An 18,239-nucleotide genomic window follows, 5' to 3' on the forward strand; every position below is an offset into this window, starting at 1 on the left:
CCAATACTAAATTGGTGATCCCTTGATGCCTCAGAACATGTCCTACCAACCAATCCCTTCTTCTGGTCAAGTTGTGCCACAAACTTCTCTTCTCCCCAATCCTATTCAATACTTCCTCATTAGTTATGTGATCTACCCATCTAATCTTCAGCATTCTTCTGTAGCACCACATTTCAAAAGCTTCTATTCTCTTCTTGTCCAAACTATTTACCGTCCATGTTTCACTTCCATACATCGCTACACTCCATACAAATACTTTCAGAAATAACTTCCTGACACTTAAATCTATACTTGATGTTAACAAATTTCTCTTCTTTTGAAACGCTTTCCTTGCCATTGCCAGTCTACATTTTATATCTTCTCTACTTTGACCATCATCAGTTATTTTGCTCCCCAAATAGCAAAACTCCTTTACTACTTTAAGTGCCTCATTTTCTAATCTAATTCGCTCAGCATCACTCGACTTAATTTGACTACATTCCATTATCCTCGTTTTGCTTTTGTTGATGTTCATCTTATATCCTCCCTTCAAGGCACCGTCCATTCCGTTCAACTGCTCTTCCAAGTCCTTTGCTGTCTCTGACAGAATTACAATGTCATCGGCGAACCTCAAAGTTTTTATTTCTTCTCCATGGATTTTAATACCTACTCCAAATTTTTCTTTTGTTTCCTTTACTGCTTGCTCAATATAGAGATTGAATAACATCAGGGAGAGGCTACAATCCTGTCTTACTCCCTTCCCAACCACTGCTTCCCTTTCATGTCCCTCAACTCTTATAACTGCCATCTGGTTTCTGTACAAGTTGTAAATAGCCTTTCGCTCCCTGTATTTTACCCCTGCCACCTTTAGAATTTGAAAGAGAGTATTCCAGTCAACATTGTCAAAAGCTTTCTCTAAGTCTACAAATGCTGAAATATAGGGTTTTGCTGGGATCAAATGAAGGGTAGAGCTACGGGCCAGAACACATCTGAAATGTAACATCCACAGTTCAAAGTGCCATCAGCACGAACAAGAGGTGACCAAGATGTGTAACCAATGGCACCGCATACCATCACGCCAGGTGATACGCCAGTACGGTGATGACGAATACACGCTTCCAATGTGCGTTCACCACAATGTCGCCAAACACAGATGCAACCATCATGATGCTGTAAACAGAACCTGGATTCATCTGAAAAAATGACGTTTTGCCATTCATGCACCCAAGTTTGTCGTCGAGTACACCATCGCAGGCACTCATGTCTGTGATGCAGCATCAAGGGTAACTGCAGCCCTGGTCTCCGAGCTGATAGTCCATGATGTTGCAAATGTCGTCAAACTGTTCATGCAGATGGTTGTTGTCTTGCAAATGTCCCCATCTGTTGACTCAGGGATCGAGACGTGGCTGCAGGATCCATTACAGCCACGTGGATAAGATGCCTGTCGTCTCAACTGTTAGTGATATGAGGACCTTGAGATCCAGCACAGCATTCCGTATTGCCCTCCTGAACCCACCGATTCCATATTCTGCTAACAGTCATTGGATCTCGACCAACGTGAGCAGCAATGTCACTATACGATAAACTGCAATCGCGATAGGCCACAACCCGACCTTTATCAAAGTCGGAAACGTGATGGTACACATTTCTCCTCCTTACACGAGGCATCACAACAATGTTTCACCATGCAACGCCGGTCAAATGCTGTTTATGTATGAGAAATCGGTTGGAAACTTTCCTCATGTCAGCACGTTGTAGGTGTCGACACTGGCGCCAACCTTGTGTGAATGCTCTGAAAAGCTTATCATTTGCATATCACAGCATCTTCTTCCTGTCTATTAAATTTTGCATCTGTAGTGCGTCATCTTCATGGTGTAGCAATTTTAATGGCCAGTAGTGTACAAAGAGAAGTGTGAATACACGGTTGAAGGAAGATAAAAGTCTTTGCCGCCTAGGGCAGACAGACAAGTCAGCCATGGCAGAACATGCTCTTCAGTCAGGTAATCACATAGTGAAATTTTCGGAAACTGAAGTTTTGTGTACTGTGACGAACTATTATCCATGGCTATATACAGAAGCCATTGAAATTTATAAACATGGAGATAATTTTAACAGAAAAGAAGACGCTATGAAACTCGGTGATATACGGACAGTGGCGCTACAGAATCAATCGTAAGTGTTTATCTTTGATGTACTATGATCAATAGTTATATTTTATCCTTGACAAGGTTTATCTCTGCTATCAAGTGAAATCCAGACCAAGCCCACTTTCCATGGTACTTAGGCCATTATTCCATGTCTGACTCATCAGCTGGACAGACTGAGCACAACCAGGAGCACCTCCAATGATGTCCAATGTAGCTTTGGATGAAACGTCAGGGATGATTGGCATCTATCTTCAAGCATTTTCCAGTTCAATTTTTCCAGGATTTCTGTGGTGCTCTCCTCTAAGTTAAACAAATTTGTGACCATTCAAGCTGTCCTTCTCTGCATACATTCAATATCCCTTGTTACTCCAATTTGGTGTGGGTACCACACACTTGAGACATACTCTAGGATGGATTGTGTAAGTACCTTCCTTACAAAATGGATTGCATTTTTCCAATATCCTACCAGTGAATTACAGTCCACCTCTAGCTTCACGTACATAGATTCTTAATTTACAGAATGCAAAGCATGATGTATCTGCAACAGATTTCCTTTTGATTTCATTTCTTAATGATCTGAGTAAGCAAGTTAGTAATTCATACAGATGGTGGCCAAAAATATGGAAACACTAAATCATTACACATTACCTAACGTAACACACTGTAGGGAAGACACTGGCATTCAAAACAGCTCCCAATAATCTCAGAATGGATAAACAGAGGTTCTATAGGTTTTCTTCCTGCAAAATAGCATCAACTTCAGGTAACAATTATGAAGGAGATAGCGATCATGCACTCTGCTCTCCAGACTGAGATCTAGTGACTGTGATGGTCATGAGAGGTACAGTAACTTACCCTTGTGTTCACAAAACCAGTCCTGGATGATAAGACCTGTGTGAACAGGGGACCTGTCTTCTTGCAATACAGTACCACCATTGGGTAACAAACATCATACAGTAGGATGGACCTGGTCAGCCAGAGGGGGCTACAATCCTTGGCAGTAATGTGACCTTGCAAGAGTAACCATGGGGTGCATGGAATACAACAATATGGCTGCCAAAATCACCTAACCCCCATCGTGTCTCACTCCTAGGATGTCAACTTGGCCAAAAGTTGCAAACCATGTGAAACATGACTTGTTTAGCCACATTACTTTCTCCTGTAACTCCACAGTCCAGGTTTTATAGCTTTGGCACCATATCTTCCTGTTATGCTATGAGCATTTGTATTACTGAAAAGTGGTATCGTAATTCCAGTTTCCCCTGCAACTTCCTTCTTATGGAGCTCCCTTCATGTTGTTTTGATGCAGACAGGGTTCACCAGTGCAAAATTCAGTTCTGCAGTGACTGCTACAGCATGGTCCTCTTATTTTTTGTCACAATACTCTTCAATGAACATCCGTCATGATAATGTAACATGTACTTTCATTCATTTTGTGATTTAGTGGATGAAGTTTTTCCGCTTTCTCTGTGTGAAGTGTAAATCTTTGGTATGGTGCACCTTAAAACACCAAACATTCCATCTACCTTGCTTACGGAAGCACCCACTATATGAGTACAAAAAATTTGCCCATGTTCAAATTCCCTTAGTTCTGACATAATGCAATCACAACTACATACAACACTGCTTTGGACATGAGTGATGCTTGCAACATGTTGAGGAGATTGCATAGGTGATGTTTGTGGTCAAATACAACAGTGCGACTCGCAGGTTTGGCTAGCTTCTGCATCTATTTTCAAGCATGCATTTCTTGCAGTCTTTACATATTTTTGTCCAACTCCTATATGCTGGTCTGTTCTTCCAGTTAACTATTGGCCTAACTCATTACCCCACTTTTCAGAACCACTTCTTTCCTTCTGACAGAAGCAGAAAAAGAGAGGATCTGTAGTAATGAATCCTGCAACTCCACAGCTTACCATCCCAGTTCAAATTACATGAAATAAGGTGACCAATTATGCCTATTTAATAATTCAAATAACTGTCATCACAAAATTATTAACACACTTAGTCAGGTCCTTCAAAAAGGAATTTTTTCCACTGAGAGCTACTTGATTAAGAATAATAATAATAATAATAATAATAATAATAATAATAATAATAATAATAATAATAATAATACAGCACTAAAAATGAAGCAAAATGAAGATCCGTTGCAGGCATATTGTGCAGTGCACCCCTTGAGATTAGAAATGTACACACAAACTTACCGATTAATGAATGATTTGAAGTTATTCAACAAACCTAACCACAAAATGTTGACAATGCGCACAACAGTTGAATTCATTGAGCTACATTCTAAATGCATGAAAATGTGAAGGCTATGAGCTCTTGCTTTTTCAGAATGTTGGCAAATGTTTTTGTTAATTATTTGGATGTGAAAATTATGGGGAAGAAAGGGAGAACTAGCTATTGGTAGATAAGATTTTATGTTATAAACATTATGTGGACACACATTTCTGTTGGTGAATGAGGGCATGAACTATGGAAATTAACATAGTTAACTTAATAGCTAAAATAATAATATGGTTTAACAGTGGAATATTGAAGTAATGATAGAATGCAGTTCCTCGACTTACATATTAGAAAATGGGGTGGAACACATGCATTTAATGTTTACAGAAATCCAAGAGACTAGCAGTCAAATAAATTGTAAAGTGTGTCACATAAACATTCAAAAAGACAACACATTCAGAAATTTTGTGGATACAGCACACAAGGTGCCAATGAATGAGACGGTCAACATAATTGAACAGGCAGCTAAAGTGAACAGTTGTCAGTGGAGCCTGGTTTAAAAAACTGAGGAAGGAAATAAAATGTAAGAGTCAAAGAAAATTTCAAAATGGTATTAATCTCATGTTATGGCAGCCATTTGCAGATGACAAATAATCATAAAACAAGTAATGTTAAAATAGCATTTAAAATAGCTCACAGCTTGAAATATGTGAAGAAGCAAGTTACTACTGCAAGCCATTTATTCAAAGTATTCTTGGGAGTGCTGCAAGCCATAACGTTGGCTACAATGTGGATGAAGAGATACACCAGTACGACATGCACAGTCATTAACTGTAACATTCCTTAAGATTATAACAATAATATACACTATATGGAAGGCTACAGATAATCCTTGATTAATTTTGTATGTGTGATCCTTGTGTGTGTGTGTGTGGGGGGGGGGGGGGGGGGGGGGGAGGCAAGGGGGGGGGAGTGGGGGGAGGTAGGGGGCTGGGGGATATCTGTCTTGCAATTAGTGTAAACATGAGATTGTTCTAATAAACCGCAGATGTACACACATGATGTTAGTCCTGATATATCAAATGAGCATGAAAACAAGCAACTGGAAGCAGTCACAAGTGTTACTGATCTAACTAACATACTGCACTGTTCGTCATACTGTAGCATCACAATGAAGATCGTGGCTAATAAGAGGACTGCTAATAAAGATAAAAGTAATTATTCTGAAATTTATTATTATTATATAAACCAATTTGCATTTTTATTTATTGATATGTTCTTATCCTTGTGATGGTAATTAATTAATCAATTTTCTTTATTGTAGCCAATGGAACACACTTCAAGAGTTACAGCATGTAATTAAAAGTCACCTTCATGTGTCATGCTCATGAGCAGTGTTTAGATTGTGACATTTATCCAATCAACTACAAAGAATCCCCTTTCAAAAGTGATTGGTATAGTGAAGCCTTACCATTATTTTGTCTATCTCTGCTGATTTGTGGATGCATCTGTGAGTAAGGGGCAGTCAAATGAGTTGGAGTTGAGTGTGGAACACTGATTGTATCCATGCATGTACCTCTTCATCTGAAGCAAATCAATGGTCAAAAACGCCTATCTTCCGGGCTTCAAAAATATGGAAAATCACATGGGGAGAGAACAGGACTGTGTGGAGGATAAGGAAGGGCTTCCCAGTGAAATTTCTGCAGTGGTGTTGTGACAACTTTGGCATCATGCAGGCCCAGCCATCATACAATTATGATCTCTCCCCATGTGACTTCCACATTTTTGAAGCCCTGAAGAGGCATTCACAGTTGTCCATTTGCATCACACTAAGTGGTGCATGCCTAGATACAACCATGATTCCATAGGCAACTGCAGACACTTTTCCATGAAGGCACTGACCACATTGTCTCACATTGGGATAATCATATTAACAGTTATTGCAGTACCTTTTGAAATAATAAACAGTTTACTTATTATTTTCCCCATCCATCTCATTTTCATTTGACTGCCTGCTAATAGATGTTCTACAAATGGTAGGTGACTAATCTGTTTTCCACAGAACTGGCTATAGAAGTTTTACTTATCAAACAAAATATGTGCTTTTATAATGGCATCATTTGGATTTTCTTTAACACATAGTGTGCGGCTGACGTAATATTACAGTGCCTGTGGGAAATGGGAATGTGTGGCACATGTAATATTACATCACAGCAGTTGTGATGATTTTCCATGGTGTCAGACATTTATTTGTGGCTCCTGCAAATGTCTGTCAGGTCTGCAGGTTTCATAGTTTTTGCTAGACGGTAGTAGAAATATCACTGGAAAAATTAGTCATTCTTAGAAACTTGTGTTATCGTCTCTTGTTTTGCAGGCATTAGTTGATGTTCAAGTTCTCTATTTCATGTGCTTTTGTGTTGATTCTGTGTTCAAAATGTGCAGTGAAGAGAAGAGATATCTCAAACAAATGATTTAAGAAGTCCTTGATGTGTCTGCAGATGATCAGCATGAAATATTTGATGACAACTCAGATTACTCATTTATCATATTATTTTGCAGCTTGTATCTGCAGGTAAATCAAGAACCCAGTCCAAGAGCAAGATTCCAGTGAATGTGATGATGGACTTTCTATCTCTTCATGTTTCAGTTTGTATCACTTTGTACCCCATTGTGTATGCAAAATTTTGCTGTGTTTTTGTGTGTTTCTTTAGGTTTAAATGGGCTGCAAAAGATATTTGAAAAGAAAGATCACTTGTTTGCTTACCAGAGCATGTACTTGTAAACCAAAACTCCTTTTCAATTTCTTCTGTGTTAACTACTATTAACTTGTAATTTCACCTGTGGATTCAGATTAACACAAGCAATACGAAAATACGTATATTTAAAGTAGAACATCTAATAAACCTAATATGTTTTTTTTATAAATTCTAACTACACATTTGTACACACAAGTTATAACTTAATAACAATCACATATGTTAGTCTGTCCATAGATAATGGCAGAGACATGCAAGACCTGTAACATAAAGGAGCATTTACATGTGTGCCTTCCACTAGTCACCATGTCTCACACACAAGTACAGATGTGCATATAAGTTGCATGTTCTCCCTCAACATATCTGTGTGAGTGATTCCATTCACATCTGTATTCAGAGTGGATGCCTCTATTTCTGTGTGGGCCAAGCTAGAGCCACACAGTGATAAGCTGCAAGACACACAGGTCTAAACGCATCTCGACTATCACACAAAATGTCAAGTTTGCCAAGTACACAAGTTATTTCATTAAAGCATTAGGAAGAAGCAATTATCATGGAAGAACAAGAACTATATCAATAACAACTATTCAGGAAGCAAATGTCCAGAAGGGTGACAACAAATGGGAATGTCTTAAAAGATGTAAGTTTAAGGTAACATATAATCATTTGTCAACGGTTTTCTAGGATAAGCAAATAATGTACTATCTTTCCTGGTGATAAAAAAATCTGTTATTCATATTACTTCAGGGTAAAAATTAATAAGCAACCAAGACCTGCCAACATTAGTACAGCAGGTAAAAAACTGTGATAGGTAATTTATGTGAACCAAGAGATAAAACAACAAAGATCCCTTTTATCTGAAACTGATATCATGGAAAGGAAACAAAAGAAAAATTAGGAGTAGGTATTAAAATTCATGGAGAAGAAATAAAAACTTTGAGGTTCGCCGATGACATTGTAATTCTGTCAGAGACAGCAAAGGACTTGGAAGAGCAGTTGAATGGAATGGACAGTGTCTTGAAAGGAGGATATAAGATGAACATCAACAAAAGCAAAACAAGGATAATGGAATGTAGTCTAATTAAGTCGGGTGATGCTGAGGGAATTAGATTAGGAAATGAGGCACTTAAAGTAGTAAAGGAGTTTTGCTATTTGGGGAGCAAAATAACTGATGATGGTCGAAGTAGAGAGGATATAAAATGTTGGCTGGCAATGGCAAGGAAAGCGTTTCTGAAGAAGAAAAATTTGTTAACATCCAGTATTGATTTAAGTGTCAGGAAGTCATTTCTGAAAGTATTCGTATGGAGTGTAGCCATGTATGGAAGTGAAACATGGACGATAAATAGTTTGGACAAGAAGAGAATAGAAGCTTTCGAAATGTGGTGCTACAGAAGAATGCTGAAGATTAGATGGGTAGATCACATAACTAATGAGGAAGTATTGAATAGGATTGGGGAGAAGAGAAGTTTGTGGCACAACTTGACCAGAAGAAGGGATCGGTTGGTAGGACATGTTCTGAGGCATCAAGGGATCACCAATTTAGTATTGGAGGGCAGCGTGGAAGGTAAAAATCGTAGAGGGAGACCAAGAGATGAATACACTAAGCAGATTCAGAAGGATGTAGGTTGCAGTAGGTACTGGGAGATGAAAAAGCTTGCACAGGATAGAGTAGCATGGAGAGCTGAATCAAACCAGTCTCAGGACTGAAGACCACAACAACAACAACGATATCATGGAACCAGATATTTTAAGAAATAGAAAGGCCCATGTCTTGCTATAAATTTTGATCACAAAAGTCTAATTTAAAGTGGTCAGAATTATAAGGAATGAGGTGAAGTAATACGGTTGTGAGCGAGAGGAAGCCAACTTTGTGAGTGACAGTGGTGTAGATGATTGAATCAGCAATAGTAATAAGAATGGAGCTGAATAGACCTGACACAGAGGGCAATTTTGAAGAATGAGGACAAATTGTATGCTTAAATCCAGAGAGTTTAAAGGAAAAGTTCTAATGTAGAAGACTTATTTATGACCATTTCATGGGACTCAGCAGCCTGCCATAATGCCTCACCGAAGATACATGTTTACGCATACTGTGGAAATACTGCACCCCCCACTGGAAGAAGTGTTATCAATGATCCCCCACTGGAAGAAGTGTTATCAATGATATGTGTGGTCATGTATACAGCATATTAGAGTTCCATTCCATGCATGCATTACAGTGACAAGGTCTACCTCAAGACATTTATCTGACATGGTGTTTCAGCTGCTTCATCTAGTCACCAGAAATTAACTCTTTGGGCTTCGAGCTGCAGGAACAGATGGAATGTATCACATACACCAAACCTGTCCAAAACATGCAGATGCTGTAATAGTACTTTTACATTGGCTGTAATGACATTGTGGTGCAGTCAGGTCCATTTGATCAAGTTCAACAGTCGAAGTTGCAACCTAACACCCTGTAGATTTCATGAACTCTAAAAATAGTGGTTAGTCTGAGAAATAGTCTATGAACAACTGGGCAGCTGAAATTTACTACCACAGGAAGTACACACTCAAATGTGAAAGAGTCAATGAGCAATCTGTCGTAGCTTCATGTACACAACCCAAAGTGAGGTGTAAAATTTTTTTAAGTATCATCTTCATCCTTCATCCTTCATCCTTTCCCCACCATTTTCCTATTCTCTGTCCTAATAAATTTTCCAATTTTCTCTTATATCCATTCTACTCAATACACACAGTCTGCTCCTGTTCTCCAGAACAAATGCTTGCAACTGGTCATATGCAAATCTCAAAAGTGCAGTAAAGTTTTCCTCCACTCCTAGACAGAAATCTTTGGATTAGCTATGGGTCTTAACCTTAGGACATACCAAAATTTAATAACTCTCACCATGTTAACAATCTTCTGCTCTCACTATAGTTCAAACATTGTTTGCTTTTTTTTACTATAGGAAATAATGGGACATAAAAATGACCTCAACCGGGTTTGTAGTTTATGAAGTACAGCAGTGTTGGCTACTCATGGCCATCCTCCTCCTTACCTTTATGTTGTATCACAAAAGTATGTTCATTATGCTTTATTAAAAACAACAGCCATACATACAAAAATTATCTTTTCTAATCCAGGACCACAATTTATTTCCTGAATGTACGATCAGTGAGCTTTAACTGTAGACATTGCCACTGTTTACGCCTCATCCTAACATGAGGGCACATTGAAAAGTAATGCCTCCAAATTTTTTATGTGAGGGGTCTTAAAGTTTTTAAATTAAATAAATGTTATTAACATTCTACATCTTTATTCTTGATGTCTGTATATTTATTTCTCAACACAGTCACCATGGTGACAAACACATTTCTCCCAAAAAGAGACCAGTTTGTTGACATTGTCACCGTAGAATGTTTGACTTTGTTGACAGAGCCACAGTCTCACCTCTGCTTGCACTGCTTCATCACTATCAAAGTGAAGTCCTTGAAGGGGTTTTTGAGTTTTGGAAACCGATGAAAATCAAAGAGAACAAGTCACGATTATATGATGAATTATCAACCACAGTGAACCCAAGGCATTGGGTTGCGGCAGATGTTTTAGCTCCTGGTTGTGATCTGGTGTTGTCATGCTGAAGGACAGGGTGCTCCACGTGTGGGCAAACATTTTGCAGTTGATACTTAACTACAGCACACAGTTTCTCAGCACCTATGAAGTTAAGTTACACACTGCCATGTTGAACACTAAAATTCATAGCCCTCTAGTGGCAGAGGACTGCAAATATCTACGGTAGATATGAAGAATAAGGCATAGAATGTTAATAATGTTTACTTTATTTTTAAAAAAATAACTTGAAAATTATTCAAATAAAAAGCTCAGAGGCATTACTTTCCAGCATACCCTTATAAAATACTACCTCTCATGTACATGGTCCATGTATTGCTAATTTTTCCCCCCTCTGAACATAAATATAATTATGACCACACCACATTTTACCCTATAACAATACATATTTAATTCAGGCCCATTATGACTTCTGTTATACAACTGGGCTCCCCAAAGTGGAATTAATCTCCCAACATATAAATGCCTCTTACCAGCCATTAGAACTTGCAGTTTCTTATATTACTGTAATCTCATTCCTGTTCTCACATATTTACGACACTTCACTCACTCACTTCTATGTTTATCACTTATCCTAGCTTCTTAATTTACTTTTTAATACTCAAACATACCTTCCTTGTGTCCTTCACAGGTGTGGGTGAACGCGATCTTGTTAATCTTTGGTGTTTCGACACATCTGGACTACTTTTTGGAGAGCTCTGTATCAATGAAAAATCTGCATTGTCCTTTGATTTCTTATAAAGTTCCTGTGAATAATAACACAGCTTTAATTTGATGTGTGTGTACACACACACACACACACACACACACACACACACACACACACACACACACACACACATAGGAGTGGACTGCAACATGAGGTTCAGGATGTTAGGCAGGAAAGTTACAGCACACAGTTGTTTCCCGATATAACAAAACTCATTGAGTGCAGTTACTACGCATTTTCATCCACTTTCAGTTAGGTTTTTTTAATCCCAAATCACAGCAAAATGTTGTAAAAAGTATCATGTTAAACAACAGACCATTCAGTGAAAACATCTTTGAAGCCATACTGTATATGATGCATAAGAATTGTGGCTATTTGGCTTTCTCACTGTCTATCTCCAATGGCAAATACCAAACAAGGTGTAAACATTTCTGTATCTACAACATACTGGGAATGGAATGGATCTGTAACTTATTGTATGACTACAATAACCATTCTGGAATCTGTCTTAAGTTGCACAGGAAGAACACTTACTTACTGATGGCACGTTTTGGACTGCTTGTCCATTAACAAATCAGCCATAAATATAAGACTTGCATTAAACTAGTCATACAAGTGGAAAAGTGGCCATATAATCAGTACATATGATAGTATATAATGTGGCTTCCACATGTGCTCATTGCTAATTATCAGTGTAAAACCTCCGACAGTTAGCTCTGATAGTTTATGACAAGCACATGTGGAGGCCACATTATTCACTATAACCTGTATTGATTTCATGATCAATTTTTCATGTATATGAATGGTGTTACACAGGACTTACATTTATACCTGATTTGATAATGGAAAGCAGTCCAAACCTGGTCATCAACAAATAAATGTTCTTCCTGAGTAACTTAAAATGGTTTTCGTAATGATTAGTGTAAACATTTGTTTGTTACATCTTCCTTACCCAGCTTGCCCCATCTCATGAGTTGACACAGTGTGATGTCTTTCAACTACCACCATGCTACAGTACCTCTCGGTCACTGTAGGCTAACCATTATACTTCATATTACACAATTTTCTGCTAATAAATATCATTCAACTGTAGATTCCACTAGACTAATTTGGGACAGCCCTTTCAAACTGATGCACAATTCCACTTAATCTGTCACTTTGTTTGTATAAGAAATTCACCTTTTTCAGTTAAAACTAAGCATCACATGTTACTTTATGAGTAGTTTTTATTTGATCTAACTCTGTCCACACATCTCAAAACTAAAAAGCCTAGTATCAACAGAATATATCTATTACTGGTTACAACCACAATGTATTTTAAAATGCAATTTTATGTGACCTAGGACTGCAGCAATGTTCACTATGCCTGCAAGCTATCATTCTCACAAAGGCCAAGCTGCCTGTTGCCACCACACATCCCCAGAAAAGTCTAGCTGGTAAATGGCAACTAATCAAGCACACTCCAGTCTCTCTCACTTTCAAGTTCTCTCACACAATATCAAGCAATCACTCTGAAGGGACAGAGAGCAAGCAAAATGTAGCTGAAAATTTTGGTGGAAATGTAGTGTTTTAGTATATACTACATGTAGTATCAACTCTAAAGAAACATACATTTCTGTTTTTTTGCTCTTGTTTGTTAAATACATTACCTTTAACTCTGCTAAGGAGGTGGCTGTCTTCCAATCTTTATCACTGCGTATTCGAGTAACACGGGGAAAACGAATAGAAATACCATCTGCTGTATGTACATCATGGCGTGTAAATTCTGCTCCTGTTATCTCCCACACTGGCATACTCTGTGAAGAATCAACATTAAAGTAAGAACAAGACATATATGCATAATGACAAATAAAAATTCCTTCACCTGTTAATTTTATCATATTCTAAATGGTAAAACAAATACCTGTATCTAAAAAATTATACATTTGCTATTTTCCATTTCATTTATGATTTTAATGGCACAAGATTCATCATAATGTCACCCTTTCATTACAAAGTTGTAGCTCAGTTGCAAAGATTGTGACAAGATATACATTGGAATGATTGGCAGGACATTCAACACAAGATATAAAGAACACACCAGAGCATTTAAATATGGTACAATCATTCAACATTTGAGGATCATCTAAAACAAGATCATCATAGACCAAGCAATATTGAAAATGATATGAATATCATAAAAATCAGTAAAGACAGACACCTCATCCCTTTCCAAGAAATTTCCACATACAAAAAGCATTAAAACAAAAACAGTTGCTCAATGACCAAATAAATATTGGAAAGCAGCCTATATATAGAATAATTGATGAAATTACATGAACAAGAAAAAAGCCTTTTCCATCCTTTACACCCCCCCCCCCCCCCCCCCACACACACACACACACACACACACACACAGTTTTTCATTTCTCACTCCTCACCCTCTCTTCTAACTCACACTCTATCACACTGCTATATACTTATGTCCACTTATCATGGCTAAAAATAAATAAATAAATAAAAATCCCTCCATCACTGTTCCTTCTCTACTCTTACACAGTACATAAATACAGAAAAATATAATTAAACAGAATTACGCACATACAATAATCTATTTTTTAAAAAAAGAAGGTTGTAGGTTAAAGACAAAGTAGCGGAAAGGTGATGTTAGCAACACTACAAAACACAAACCACAACATATACTTGAAGTACAAAAACAAACAGAATACGTGGTGTGCATAAAAGTGTTTTGTGAAAAAAATAATAAATGCATTGTGCTGCAGAACATCTAAACATCAAACCAAAATTATCAGTGTCTAAGGCAGAAAAACAGCAGTGTGCTAGCAGACAGCATTTCCTGATGTAAGGAAGAAAACAACTGAAAATCACTGTAAGTACAAATCAACTTATTCTTAATGAACTGTTTTTCAATCTAAAAGTAAATCAAAATGTAAATAACTTAATTACAGACCACTGTCGATGCTTTACTTCAACACAGCAAAACCCGTCTGGTGAATAAAATCACTCATTTTTGTAGTTGCAACACAGAACAAAAATACTCTCAAGAATTATAATGCAACTACGGACACTAAGGCCACACAAATGAAGAATATTTTTTTTTTTTTTTTTTTTTTTTTTTTTTACAATACCAGAACAGCAGTACAATAATGAAAACAATATGAAGCATTACCTATTGAGAGTTGCTTAGAATTTACATGCGTTTTTATAAACTTTCAAATATACATTGCTTACAGAAATGCGTTTTTCTGTAAGACACAAGTTTTCGTCAACAAAAATGTTAAATACCTCACTTTAAAAAACTGCACCTAATTCTTTAGTCTCAGTAATACAGTTCTGTGTCCCAAATGAAGATTGTCCTGTACAGCCTAGCCACCCGTGGACAGCATATCTGCATTGACAAGAGCTCCCTTGCCTAGTATGTTGAAGGTCTCACCAATGTTCTCACAGACCTAGTCTGGAAACAAATCTCCCATGCCATTGCTCTATACACTTCCCAAGCCTCTCTACCTCTGCCAAGAACCAGCTACAAAGGAGTGCCCCCTTTGTCATCCAATAGCACCCAGGACTGGGGCAACTAAACCACATCCTCCATTAGGGCTTTGATTACCTATCATCATGCCCTAAAATGTGCAACCCAAGATCCTTCGCACCCCTTCTAAAGTGGCATTCCAAGACCCACTCAACCTCCACAACAACCTACTCCATCTCTACACCACTCCCAATCCCAACCCCTCGCCACAGGGATCACATCTCTGTGGAAGACTCAGTCCAATCCAGCCACCCAGGACTTCTGTCGCATGATTATCCTACACCATCAAGGCTGGGCCACCTGTGAAAGCAGCCATGCCATACACTAGTTCTGCTGCAATCAGTGCACAGCTTTTTATATTGATTTGACTACCAACCAGTGGTCTGCCAGGATTAATAGCCACTGCAAAACTGTGGCCAAGAGCAAAGTAGATCACCCTGTGGTACAATGTGCAGCTGAACATAACTTGTCTGATTTCAATGGCTGCTTCACTACCTGAGCCATCCGAATCCTCCCACTGCAACTGTCCCACTTCTAATCTGCTATAGGCAAAGTGTAAAGAGGGGATTAGCAGCTACCCCTAAAATCAAAAACAAAATGTGGCATAACAAATTGGCTAACCACAGTTAAAAGTAAGTAAAAGAGGTATCAAAAAAAGAGGGAGGATCAAGAGACCCCAGACCCAGCCAGTAGCAGGAGGCACCCAGCCCCAGTCGCCCTGCCCCTGTCCTGAAAGTAGTTTGAAACATTGTATCTGAGAATAAAAAACACTTTCATGGAGAAAATGTAGAACTAGTTCAATGTCTGTGTGTTGTCTGCTAATATTACAGACAAAGAATTCAAATGACTATGTTCAGCCTGGAGAGCCAGAAAAAGAGGGCATTCCACAGGGATGTGAGCTACAGGGTGTAAGGTTTCACAACCGTAACATAAGGTGGCTTGTTATGTAGAACACCACTGTGTGTTAATTTGTCATGACCAATATGGAGGTGACACAGGACAGTGGATTCCTTCCAGGAAGAATGGAAACAGGAGTACCCTACAGTAGTAAGTTTGCTGGGTAGTGTGAAATTTATTAGAGGGATCAGTAGCCCACGAGATGATGATCCACGTTTGAGTGAGGAGAGGTCTTATCTGTGTCTGCAAATCTGCACCAGCAAAAAGAACACACACACACACACACACACACACACACACACACATATATTATATATATATATATATATATATATATATAAAAAGAAAGATGATGAAACTTACCAAACAAAAGCGCTGGCAGGTCGATAGACACACAAACAAACACAAACATACACACAAAATTCTAGCTTTCGCAACCAATGGTTGCCTCGTCAGGAAAGAGGGAAGGAGAAGGAAAGACAAACGGATATGGGTTTTAAGGGAGAGGGTAAGGAGTCATTCCAATCCCGGGAGAGGAAAGACTTACCTTAGGGGGAAAAAAGGACACCGTTTCCAGTCCACAAACAGTTCCTTTTAGCTATTAAACAACCCTTTCGGCAGTTTTAATAACTTTTGCTTTATTTCCATTTCCGTTTTTCTCACATCACCGATCATTTTTAGCCGCTTCCCACAGGTTTTAACGTCATTATTTCTTCATCAAACAATTGTTAGCTTCATTTCCATAATCTGCCACCACCAAACCACTCCTTTTAATACATCCTCACGTAGTTTTTTCGAAATTTTCCCGAATTTCTCCACCCTTTAACGTGTTTTGGCGGCAACACAACCACCTAACCTTTATACACATCATTATCTACCTACACAAGTTCACCACAGGATCAACATAGCCCAGCCCTAACCAACCCTTTTTCGCCTTTTTTCACACCAGATCTCCATTTGCTTTCTAATTTTACCTTTATCTCTCCCCATATATTTTTTCATATTTATTTTCATTTTCATTTCAGCCTCGTGTTCCACTTTCCACCTTCTAGTACCATGTCACCCTCACAACACCTTCACAACGACCCCATTAAGTTTTATTTACATTCCCTCCACAAACATGCCTTCACCCTAGCCAGATTACACTCCCATATTTTATTTTCTCAGGCTTGTCTGACATTTGGCATCACCCCCAAAGGCCTCACACTTAAAGTTCCCATCTCTGGCTGCAACCTTTCTTTCCATCAGTCCCTATACCAGTTCCAAACCAAACAATCCATTGCCCTCACCCACCTAATCCTTCACCTACACATCCACTCAGCCAATCAACACGCCCATCAACTCCTATCCTTTATAAAAATCCTCAATCTTTCCTCTCCCACATCCACACCTGTTGTTCAGAGCATCCTCCTACAGGCCAACCGCAAATTAGAACAGCATGCCACCCTCCACCTTAAAAAACTATCCACTCTCCTGGTTTCCCACCTCCGGAAAGGCAACTCACTCACCCTTCACAACCTTTCCAGCAAACCTCAACCTCCTCTCATTGCACACAAACCCAGTCTCTCCCATCTACTTAATCTCCCACTTCCAGCTCCACTCCCTCCAAAACCTCAAAATTCCAATCAACACAATCTGGAACCACAGCACCCTAATTCAGTAGTTAACCTTTCCTCCAAACCTCTCTCCCAATCCGAAACCTCTGTCCTATCCAAAGGCCTCACCTTCAGCCCCACTCCCAGATTTAACCAAACAGCCCTCGTCAAAGATTTACTGTCCTACACCCGTACTCTCTGCTGGAAATATCACTTTGCCACGAAGAAAAATGATCCTAATCCTACTCCTAATGATCCAACTCCCCAAGACACTATCCAAATTGAACCATGCCTGGAACAGTTCCGTCCTCCGTCACAGCGGGACCCACCTCCTCTTCCTCAAAATCACCCTCTCCTAACCTTCCAGGAATTTCTGACTTCCAGCCTTGCCTCTCAATCCTTCTTAAAAAACCTTAATCCTACTCCCAACATCACCACTGCTGAAGCCCAGGCTATCCGTGATCTGAAGGCTGACCGATCCATCGTCATTCTTCCGGCGGACAAGGGTTCCACAACTGTGGTACTTGATCGTCGGGAGTATGTGGCTGAGGGACTGCGTCAGCTTTCAGACAACACTACTTACAAAGTTTGCCAAGGCAATCCCATTCCTGATGTCCAGGTGGAGCTTCAAGGAATCCTCAGAACCTTAGGCCCCCTACAAAACCTTTCACCTGACTCCATCAACCTCCTGACCCCACCAACACCCCGCACCCCTACCTTCTACCTTCTTCCCAAAATTCACAAACCCAATCATCCCGGCCGTCCCATTGTAGCTGGTTACCAAGCCC

At 39.0% G+C, this 18,239-nt stretch overlaps 1 protein-coding gene across 6 annotated transcripts in view; it reads right to left on the reverse strand.

Moving 5' to 3' along the window:
* LOC124788188 (DNA ligase 3) overlaps window positions 1-18,239 on the reverse strand; it is a 637,556-nt gene that overhangs the window by 179,793 nt on the left and 439,524 nt on the right. For all 6 annotated transcript variants that reach the window (XM_047255354.1, XM_047255349.1, XM_047255352.1 and 3 more), the window contains 2 exons: window positions 13,080-13,226; window positions 11,333-11,467 (listed from right to left, as the gene is read on the reverse strand). In XM_047255354.1, the coding sequence (XP_047111310.1) occupies window positions 11,333-11,467; window positions 13,080-13,226 (282 nt within the window). The remainder of the gene's footprint in view (window positions 1-11,332; window positions 11,468-13,079; window positions 13,227-18,239) is intronic.

This window comes from Schistocerca piceifrons, chromosome 3 (genome assembly GCF_021461385.2).
Source record: "Schistocerca piceifrons isolate TAMUIC-IGC-003096 chromosome 3, iqSchPice1.1, whole genome shotgun sequence".
Classification (NCBI taxonomy): domain Eukaryota; kingdom Metazoa; phylum Arthropoda; class Insecta; order Orthoptera; family Acrididae; genus Schistocerca; species Schistocerca piceifrons.